Below are 11,465 nucleotides of genomic sequence, written 5' to 3' on the forward strand. Positions count from 1 at the left end.
AATCTGGAATGAACATCTGCTCTGTACTCTATTTTAACAGCCATTCCATAGGCAAGTATTACATGAAATAATTAAGTATTAATATAAAGCATGCGTACGGCTTTAACTTTAAAAGCGAGAAAAATAAACATTTATGAACAGCTCACCTTGGTATAGAGTGTCTTTAAGGACAGCCCCCACCTGAGGAGAGTGGGAGAGACAACGCAAGGGGGAGCGAGATAAATAGTATTTTCATCTGGCATCCAGCGTATTTTATGCAAAGTCAGTTACTTGTTTGTGCTTTTCAGGTTTGCACGTCTTTTTTTCCCGTGCCAGTGGACGTAGTGGTCATTTGCTGAGTTTCGCACTACTTCATTGTATTCTTTAGTTAAAATTTGTTTAGTCTCTGCACTTAAACGTTGTTTAAGGATCGCAAAACCCGAAACCAGTGAAATAAGAGAAGAGAAAAGTAGCGTGAAACAGCAGGAGCGGTGAGGAGCGTCGCGCTCAAAAAACACATCCAGGTAAGAAGAGCGAGGCGCCAACGCCAACAGCCCCGATGCTAACCCGGGAGAGAAGACGCAAAGCTGCAGCGTCTGGGGAGGAGAATTTGGCAAGCTGTGCGCGCCTCGCTCGTGCTCTGTTCCGTTAGGTGTACTCCTCCATCTCTAACCCTAGGAGGGTCTGAAATCTTCCTCTTTGGTGTTACTAAGCGGCGCGGTTGCTCGTTTTATTTCCTCAACCAGTGATCCATAATAACTGTGTAGGTCATGTACTCTTTCTGTATTTTGTGGATTTTCACTGCGCAGTGTAAGCTACACGTGTTTCTATTTTATTGTAAGGCAGCATTATTTGCACAAGAAAAACAATCATTGGCCACTAGTAAATATCGAAGATTCAGAAGTCAGGTTTATTAGAAATATTGTGTTTAATATTTCTATATGCATCCCTTCTTGGATGTATTTGTACCATTCTTTCATTATAATAAAAAAATAAATCGTGAAATAGTATCACGTTTATAATGTGAAGAGAGACTGCTCATTTCTGCGCTTGTTTTTTTCATTGAAGCAAACAGGAGAAGTTTATAAATTATTTATATATTATTTATATATATACAGTCATATGCATTACACCGATCATATTCTAATATTTAAGTACAGATATTTTCATATAAGATACAGCAACACCGCGTTATTACAAATCGTGCGCTCGATTCCCATAGTCTCGCGTCCCATTGGTTCTCGCCCCGTATACCGAACTTTTTGTTAATGTAAAAAATAAATAAATAAAACACACACACACACACACACACACATATAAATATATATGTCAGCTTAGTAAAGGGGGTGAATGAATGAAAGTATGGATAGATAAAATATGTTCGCTGTTATAATATACTTCTACTAGTGTTGCTGTTTTGTCCCGTAGGCGGACCACTTGTGATTTACGTTTACGTTTTTCAAATCGTTTTAGCCACTTATCTACCCGTCTTGCCACTTTTTTTTAACACTTTCATATCAAAAGTTTTACACCGACGAATAAATCCATCCTCTTGTCCGTTCACCAATCCATTTTACGAACCCTCTTGGTGGGATCTTGGTGAGTCAGAAGTTTAACTAATACTTGAGAATATATAACTGTAAGGCATACATTTTGTGTTTACTCCTATTCCCCTTTACCTATAAAGACAGTTTTAGGTGGTTGGTTTGGGTATAAGTATGTATAAATTTGTAAATTGTCTTCTTAGTGAACACCTTGTATTTTCTTTAATAGTGTTTTAAGTACTTATTAAATGTCTGGTGAAGAAGAGAAAGTGTTCAGGTTTCATTTTAAATGGCTAAAGAGCTAGGGAAGTAAAACACAATAACTAACGTATCAAATGTAATATACAAAAAGACAAGATGATGACCTGATGGGGTTCATATTAAAGGACGTGAAATTATACATTAATGTTTTGATACTTTTTTTTTCTCTAGGAAGATATCATGACCAGATTTTTGTTTTTACTGGCTACAGTGGTGGTTTGCCAGAATGTATCTATTGGAAAATCATCCTATGGAGACATACTTTCTGGCAATCATAAAACTACAGGTATGACCATTTGTCATGATTATTTTTAAAGAGTGTGGTAACCTTTAATATTTTACATATATTCTTAAGACATAGCCTATTTGAAATGTAATCACAGGATCTGGAAAAAATAATTTTAAAAACTTAACTCTTTTAAATGAGGTGGCTTTTCTATTTCTCAAAAATTAAAAAAGTACTTGTCACCCATGAAAAGAGCTAAAGTAAAATGTTTAGAGCTATATTGAGCACATAACAACACTCTTAAAAACAAAGATGCCAGAGTGGTTCAGTACCATATAGGGGAACCATTTGTGGTTTCCAAAAGACTCATTGGCATGAAGGTTTCAGACTTTATTTATTTCAATCCATAACAGGCTCCATAAAGTAAATAACCACTAAGAGATGGTAACAGAATTATGAAATAACAATGGCTCATGATTTTAAAAGGACTCTTGCTGTATACAATAACATAGTCTTAATCTGTTACTGTCCAGCTAGGTAGCTAACCAAACATTCAAGATTTCTGGTTTTTTTTTTATATATATAAGGACATATTAGGAAGTTTTTTAAAGCACAAAGAACCAGCTTTATATGCGAAGAACCTTTCCTATAATAGAATGGTCTTTGGTCAAGCAATAGTTCTTTGAGGAACCACACCACTCAGTAAGAACCATGAGGTGCCATCGAACAACCATTATTTTTAAGTATGTAGCCATAAAATGGCATACAATACTGATATCTGTATTTCAATTTATTGAGCCCTCTTGAAATCTCTTTATACTTCTTCAAAATCATTTTTCAGCTTATTCCCATTTAAGCATCCCATATCTTTCAATACCCCTTTATTCATCAATAGGCTTGTTCAAAACACTTACTAAATTCTTGAGTAAGATTAAATCTTAAAGGGTAATAGAATATTTTTAAAATTGTACTTAACTTTATTTATTTCAAAAGTGATCAAATATCTGTAAACTATAATGTAGACTTACTTTAATTATTGTTCACTTTCAGGTTAAGTTATCCCTAAAATTCTGATTATTCTGAATAAAGCATAATTTTACAACATAAAATTATTCTTCCTTTTGCAGATTTTAAACAATGTTCCCAAGGTTTACACACCGATTGAGGTGCTTTTTATTAGAGAAAATTCACACCATAAATGTTATATCCTCACATTCACAAGCACAACATTTTGTAAAAAGTCTTAATAGGGTTTGTAGCTGTAACCCATCTGAGTTAAATTATGCCTAATTTAGTTATGATTTTTCTTAAATATATGATCATTCTTCCTAAATTAAGTTGAGATGGTTGCTGTATTCAGATTTTGTACAACTGATCCCAAAAGGACATGCCATATTCAATAAAAAATAAAAACACACATCCTTCAGTGAATATAATGTTCTCCTTCTTCTTCTTCGTCCAACAGTAGCCCAATTTCTACCAGCACCCTGTTGGCTAACAGTACTGGTGGCAGTCGTTGTTAACCCAGGGCTCGACCAATCTGGTATGGAAATTTGTATTATTGTCTGCATATTGATTTGGCAAAATTTTACACCAGATGCCCTTCCTGACATAACCTTCCCCATTTATCCGGGCTTGGGACCGGCACAAAGAAACACACTGGTTTGTGCATCCCCTGTGGCTGGGTTAATGGTGAGATGCAGTGACATGTAACTTGGAAATTTCAGTATATGTAAGTGTCAAAAGTATGCAAAAAGAAAATATTTGATACCAAATATTTCACAAACTATTCCAATACTGATCTGTTTTACTGACCTCTAATTATCATTCCAGATACTGATTTCTGTGTTTTATAGAATGTTTGTAGTATATATATATATATATATAAATATATATATATATATATATATATATATATATATATATATATATATATATATATATATATATATATATATCTGTAAACATATGCTGCAGTGGGTTAGCACCCTGCACGGGATTGGTTCCTGCCGGAACTATTCAATAAGGGCGTGCACAAAAAGGCGACCTTCAAAAGGGCAACCTCAATTGGGCGCGGAGAATAAAAGCGCACATAAATAAAAGCGCTCTTCAAAAGGGCGTCCTCAATTGAGCGCCGAATAAAGGCGCGCGTAAATAAAGGCGAGCTTCAAAAGGATGACCTTCAGAGCGAATTAAATTAATTGTCCTTGATTATGCTAATAGACCGCATCTCGAATATCTACGTGGCATTGCACATAATCTACAGCTTCAAGTGTAACTTGCTTTCACCTTTTTATACATTCAGTCATTGCCTTAATCTAATTTTCTGTAATTCTGAAAACAACGAAATATGTTCAGTCATTGCCTTAATCGAATTTTCTGTAATTTTGAAAACAACAAAATATAGAGAGCTTTAGAAATAGTTCGTTAGAAGTAGTTCGTTAGAAGTTCATGCATTAATTAATTGGATGTTTTAATATTCTTGCTTTCACCTTTTTATATGTTCAATCATTGCCTTTACCTAATAAATTTTCTGTAATTTTGTTGCGTTTGCCTTTATACGCTGCGCCCAATTGACGTCACCCTTTTGAAGCACTCCTTTATTTATGCGCGCAGTTATTCGGCGCTCAATTGAGGTCATCCTTTTGAAGCGCTCCTTTATTTGCGTGTGCATTTATTTGGCGCTCAATTGAGGTTGTCCTTTTGAAGCTCGCCTTTATTCGTCGCTCAATTGAGGTCGCCCTTTTGAAGATCGCTTTTATTTATGTGTGCTTTTATTCGCCGCGCCCAATTGAGGTCGCCCTTTTGAAGGTCGCCTTTATGTGCGCGTCCTTATTGACGGATACCCCTTGTTCCCTGTGTTGGCTGGGATTAACAATATAGGTACATTTCATTATCCATCCATCCATCCATCATCCAACCCGCTATATCCTAACTACAGGGTCACGGGGGTCTGCTGGAGCCAATCCCAGCCAACACAGGGTGCAAGGCAGGAAACAAACCCTGGGCAGGGCACCAGCCCACCACAGTACATTTCATTATGATTTATTTATTTATTTTATTTTTAAATTTTTTGTGTGTGTGAACTACATTTGAAAACCATATATAGAGGGATGACATTATTTCCGATGTTATTGTATTAGACAGTTGTTATGGTACATAATGCTTAGCATAAAATGTATAACTGTTCGAGTTTTCTTATCCAAATGCATACATATACATATGAAATTTCAGACACATAAAGGAGTTAATTTTCCAAGTAAGAAATCAATTATCATATAGCATTTCCACAGTTTTAAAGAAATTAAATTTTCAATGCAATTAAGATCATGTGAAAAAGAAAATGTGGGAGCATCACTAAAGGAAACATTGTAAAAAGGCAAACATCCAGAATAACTCAAGAAATGTTTTGCTAGTGGTTAAATCATTCTTAATGACTGTAGTAAATAAAATATACAGAAAGAAAATGTATAAATTGTATTTAAGACTTTTTTGGTTGCAAGTTGGGCGGTGCAGTGGCAGCACTGCTACCTTTGCAGCAAGGAGACTAGAGTTCACATCCTGGGGGTTCCTTGAATGGAGTTTGCATGTACTCCCTGTGTCTGTGCGAGTTTCCTCCCACAGTTTAAAGACTTGCAGGTTAGCTTAATTGATGTTGCTAAAATGGCCCTTGAAATGTGTGTGTATATGTGTGTGTGTGTGTGTATGTGTGTGTGTGTGCACGCTTACCCTTTGATGGACTGGCATCTTTTATAGGTGTTGTCCCTTCTGTAATTGCTGGGATAGGCTCCAGCTATCCCATGACATTACCCTGGGTTAGGAAAATGGATGGATGGTTCAAAGTTGAACCTTTTTTCACCACTTATTCAATTGTAAAAGAAATGATCATAACACAATATTTATTAGTGAGGCTTTAGTTTAATAATAATAAGTCATTATGATTTTTTGGGAGTTACCCTCTTTTATGGGTATGTATTATTTCAAACAGAAGATGTTGCTGCCATTAAAAGAATGCTTTACTGTGTCTGACGATTAATACAATTTAGAAAGTGAAAGATGTTATTTCCTTCTCTCCTTACAGAACCAATTTTTCATATGTTTTGCAAACTGACTTTAATGGAACCAAGGGTTAGATGTTACATGGCTTGCCATTAATAGGACAAAAGAACTGCAACAAAGGTTCACAAAAACAGAACAACTGTTATCTGTCTATATTTCACCTTCCCCTATAACTTTTTTTGGATGCACGGTTGTAGAGTCAGTCAAAATGAGTGCCCACAGGCCTGTCATCTCAGAACTCCAAAGGTCAAATAATGATAGTAATGTGCCAGATGAGACAAATAAATGAAACATTAAAAAAATGGAAGAGTGTCATTTTGAAACAGATGAAAGAACTACAGAGCTTCGCTGGATGCAGCAGGTCAGTTAGACTCGAAAAAAGAAGTTACTGTAGCACATGAACAAGAAGCTGCTTGTGAAAATAAGCTGAACCAATCAAGCACAAGCCACATTCTTTTTGTTAATGACTATATTACTAGTATAGTAATAGTAATAAGATATCAAGATTGAAATTAGAACATTTAAGTATAAATTCTCATTTAAATGAGTTTTTTTTATTTTTGGTTTGTCATTTTACTTGGCAGTATTTTTATGATTTGCAGCACTAAGGTCCATAATAAACAAAACACAGAATAAATCTGCATTATTTCTCTATATTAAAGGTAAAGTTATTACTGTGCTATTTGATACATGATCAAGTGAAAAAAACTTACATATTGAGGGATAATAGTATTAAGAAATTTAAGATGTCTGGATTTGTGTAATCTTTGAGAGATGGGTTTAGTCTAGCAGAGAGGTTAACACAACATTGAGGAGAGGTTGAAAGAGTGAATGCAAGGATAGGTTTATACAGTCACTACTGTCACATGTACAGATTGCAGTGAAAGTCTTACTTGCATGAAATTAAAAAAGCAGAATAACAGAATATGATATGGTAGTTAAATATAGCTCTGGTTTGTTTCATGCTTAAACCATTTAATTTTCCTATTTTTTACATCACATCACAGTTCTTATGTTTTGTCCTCATGGGTCTCATGGAACACAGCGGCTGTAGACTTTTATTCCAACCTAGTTTTTTAATTAGAAGTTAATATTGCTGCGAAAGCATATATTTCTCAAGCAGCATTTTTGTACTTCAGCCCTTGAGTGTTTCTTTTAGTCTGAAACAGTTGTATTTCAGTTTTTATTTGCTTCTTGTTTTTGTAACCAGCTGGAAGTTAACAATGAGCTGAATCAACCATCAAGCTTGGTCCCAATTTCAACTTTGTGTTTATCATCAAGTATTCCTTTTAATTAAAAAAAAGCAAAAGACTAAGAATTATTTATATGCTCTAGGTCAGAAATTATTTTACTTTATGTCCTCTCAAAGGAAGAATCTACAATATAAGAATAAACTTACAGTGCAGAATGAAAGCCCTAAAAAGCAATACAATTTTAAAAGATTCTGTTATTGGCCAGGATTGACTTGCAGTTAGGCAATTGATTTACAGTAAAAGCCTGCAGCTTCTGTGTTCTGCAAGGATAACAAAACAATTTGAATAGACTACACACAGTACAGAGGAATTGTATCTAGATGAGGTTTAAAGATTACCATTGGAAAATGAATGTGTCTTCCAATACTAAATACAAGTTGAACCTTTAAGTAATTCAATAAAATTGTTTAAATTATTTCAACAGTTGTTTATAGATTTCAGATTGTGACTGCCACCAGTATGCCTCTGATAGCATGATGGTAGTAGTGTCTATTGTAGATTTCTGTAGTTTAGCTTAATGACAAATACTTGCTTTGTGTTGAATCAATAAGTATAGTGGGACGCTTGGGTGTTGAAGCAACAGGAATAGTGGTATGCTTGGCCCAGATCTTTTCATATTTCATAAAGAGAATAATGTAATAATATTTGTTAAATAAAAGCCATCACAGAATTGAAAATGCAGCCTGATGGTAAAATCAGTGTAAACTAGGATCTGTTGAATAATGCAGGTACATGGAAGATTCTGTTGGTTACAGGCATGCTCTACAATCAGTAGTGGGAAAATGAATATTAAAAAAAGCAAATACTGTTAATAATACTGTAAGCTCTAATGTCAAGATGCAATAGAAAATATTCAGCTGCACAAACTTAAATAATTAAGGAATTGCTAAGACATCCAAATAAAAAGGAACTCATTAAAGAATGCACAAAAAATAGAAACACAAGAATCATAATTGATGATTGCAGCAAGAGTTTTACAGTAGTTTTAGACACAATTACATAATAAAAGAGAAATTCAGGAGAGCAGACTACAAGACAAATGTATAACAATATCCCATACTTTGGGAAAAGAAAGGTATTAGTTGGAATAGGCATTATTATAGTTGACTATAATATTGTTAATACAATAATGTTAAGCCTTAGCTAAATGTAAAATCTGATCTTAAAAGCTGTTAAAACACAAAAGTTAACTAAACTTAAAATTTTCAAGGAACTATTAAGAGGTAATGGTGTAGAGTTCTACCCTGAAAGATTTTTTTTTCTTGGTATAGATCATAACTTAACACTTTTAGTTTTGAGTGGATTAAGCATTAGTCCACTCACTTACATGAACGTCTTTTTTGTCTGTGACATTGATACTATTGCATATGTTTTGTATTATGAAGGCAAACATTTTTTGTGGTTGGCAAAATTCAAATAGAAATAAAAATTTTCTAAACATCATCAGAGCTCAATTTTCAAAATTTGCATAACCATTAGGTAAAATGTATAAGCAGAAAACAATAACTGAGACATAATATATGATTTTTATTTATAAAAATGGATTTTAAAGTTTATGATAGGGTCATGGAAGAGGAGGCATATCATTATAAAGTATAATGTAGATTTTTATTCACTTACTTTTTCTCTCAAGGTAAAGTAACAGCACAACATACAGTATATATTGTCATGGTGGTGCGTGCTGCTGCTTCACAGCTAAACAGACGGTTTCAAAACATAGCTTGGACACTGCCTAAATGAGATCTGTATATTCTTCCTGTGTTTATATGTTTTTCCTTAATTAGATTAGGTAATCTTTATTAATCTCATGGGGACAATCAGATGCATACGGCAGCAGAAGCATAAAAAATTAGGATATATACTTACAGGACAAATAATATAGCCATTATAGCTTCATTTCAAAATGAAGTCGATGAGTACATCAGGAGGAAGCATTGAATTATCTAATAGAAATGGGCAGAAAAGAACCCCAGAGGTGCTTCTTAGCACACCATGATGGAATGAGACTGTGCTTAAAAGCCTCCTGGAGGGAATGGAGGGAATTATTTATGATGGCATTCAATTTTGCCACCATCCTCTTTTCCACAACATCTTCCAGTATGACAAAGGTTCACTCTGTGATGGAGCGGGCTTTCTTGATAAGTTTGTTCAGTGCTTCCTTTGAGCTGAAGTTGCTTCCCCAGGAGAATGTAGGACAGCACAACTGGCTACTTATGGACCGAGAGAACATTTCCAGCAGAACTGCTGCATTCTTCAAAAGACCCAAGTCTCCTTAGCTAGTGCAGTCTGCTCTGGCCCATCTTGTACAGCGCCACTGAGTTGTCAGACCAGTCCAGTTTGTTGTTATGTGAACTGCCTAGGTACTTGTATCTCTGCACCACTTCCATGTCCTCCCCCTGAATGGTGACTGAGCACAGAGGTTCTTTGACACACCAGAAGTCCACCACCAGCTCTTTTGACTTAGTGATGTTGAGTTGCATGTTGTTGTCCCTGCAACATAAGACAAAGTCCTTCACAACCTTCCTGTTGTCTGACTCATATACATTATTAATGCAGCCTATGATGGAGGAATCATCTGAAAATTTCTGTAGATGGCAAGCACTGGTCTTGTACTGGAAGTCTGTTGTATAAAAGCTAAACAGGAAGGAAGACAGGATATTTCCCTGAGGTGCTTCAGTATTACGCACCACCATTTTTGAAATACAGTCCTTCAGCCTCCCAAAATGCTGTGTGTTGGTCAGGTAGTCCATGGTCCAGGAGATGGTGGGGCACTCTGGGTTCTTTTCATACCCCAAAGACTTGCAGATATGGCTGATTAGTGATTGTTATTTATTGCAGTGTGAGTAACAGTGAGTGTGAGTGCCCTGTAATGGACAAGCACTTAATTCCTGCTTTATGCCACTTTCTGAAAGAAAAGGCTCCAACATCTCTGCACACTGTGAACCTGTATTTGAATAAGCAGTTTCAGAAAATCTATTGTACAGTGTTTTTGTTTTTTTTGCAACACAGAATATAACTTAAAATGTTACTCTGAATGTATAGCAGTCTTAACAGTTCTCTCATCTTTACATTATTCCAGATCATCTGTACCCAAGCAGCAAGTCTTTTGGGTCAGAACATGGTCTTTCAACCAGAGAAGCAGAATCGCAGAACTCTGCAGAGCAGGCCAGCCTGTGCTACTTCATTCAGGAGAGTGAAATGGAGAGTCAGATCTCATGCAGACTTCGGTTTACCAGAAGTAAATTTAACTTCAATCCATTTGGACTGCGCTTTGGAAAGCGTGAAATGTACAGCACCACAAATGGAAAGAGTACAGTGTTTACGAACAACAAGTTATTGTCTTATGTTCTGAGCCATCAACAATCAAGATTCTCCCACTGTAAGGAAAACAAGGATTGTTAGAAAGTATAAATATTTTATTAGACTACTGCTTTAGTTGCATTGATCATATTTATAAATTGTGCATATTGTTAAATTAACAATGCCATTGACTCTACTCATTATTTACTCCCAAAACTTGCAATGTATTGTTGTTTTGTACAATTTCAGTTCATAAAATAAACTTTTAACCATGTTCTCAGATTTCTCAATAAATGAGACAGAAATAAATTCACCTATCCAGTTTCTATGCCCAACTTTCTCTTGGTTAGGGTTCTTGGAGGTCCAATTCTAACCTAGTAGCAACTGATTCTGAGCAGAAACCTGAACTGGATGGGACTCCTGTCCATTGTAGAGGACACATGTACAAATATGTACTACATACTCGTACAAGTAAAAACTGCCAATCCGCCTTGCAGGAAATTATAAATCCAAACAGATGGGGTCCAAATGTGATAACCTATGAATGTTCTTTTAATTAAAAAGTGATATTAAATAGCCCAAAACTTTAAATACAAAAGTGGTTTATAACAAATTGTGCATTTTATTCTTATACTTGAATAGGAGACTAACCAGGAAGGTTTGGGCTGCTGCAGGAAAAGGTGCTGACCTGTGTGTGGATCCCAATGCCCCAGTGCAGTGATGGGGACACTGTACTTAAAATGGTCCTGTCCTTTAGATGAGACATAAACCCAAAATCTTTACTTTCTGTGGGCAGAAAAGATCCCAGAGTGTCTATCGAAAACATGACTTGCATTCTGGCCC

The 11,465-nt window shown here is 35.4% G+C and overlaps 1 protein-coding gene across 1 annotated transcript; it reads left to right on the top strand.

Annotated features, from left to right (window-relative positions):
* Positions 1–182: 182 nt before the first annotated feature.
* Positions 183–10,931, top strand: kiss2 (kisspeptin 2). The gene is made up of 3 exons (XM_051923589.1): positions 183–503; positions 1,956–2,070; positions 10,402–10,931. The coding sequence occupies exons 2-3, from the start codon at positions 1,965–1,967 to the stop codon at positions 10,722–10,724; spliced, it is 429 nt and encodes a 142-aa protein (XP_051779549.1). The 5' UTR covers positions 183–503; positions 1,956–1,964; the 3' UTR covers positions 10,725–10,931.
* Positions 10,932–11,465: the final 534 nt, after the last annotated feature.

The sequence above is a fragment of the Erpetoichthys calabaricus genome, chromosome 1 (assembly GCF_900747795.2).
Source record: "Erpetoichthys calabaricus chromosome 1, fErpCal1.3, whole genome shotgun sequence".
In the NCBI taxonomy this organism is placed as follows: Eukaryota; Metazoa; Chordata; class Cladistia; order Polypteriformes; family Polypteridae; genus Erpetoichthys; species Erpetoichthys calabaricus.

Bases quoted from the DNA above. Each gene is read 5' to 3' on its own strand.
- kiss2 (XM_051923589.1), top strand. From the start codon at position 1,965: ATGACCAGATTTTTGTTTTTACTGGCTACAGTGGTGGTTTGCCAGAAT. The intron at 2,071-10,401 runs GTATGACCATTT...ACATTATTCCAG, and splicing joins TGGCAATCATAAAACTACAG to ATCATCTGTACCCAAGCAGC.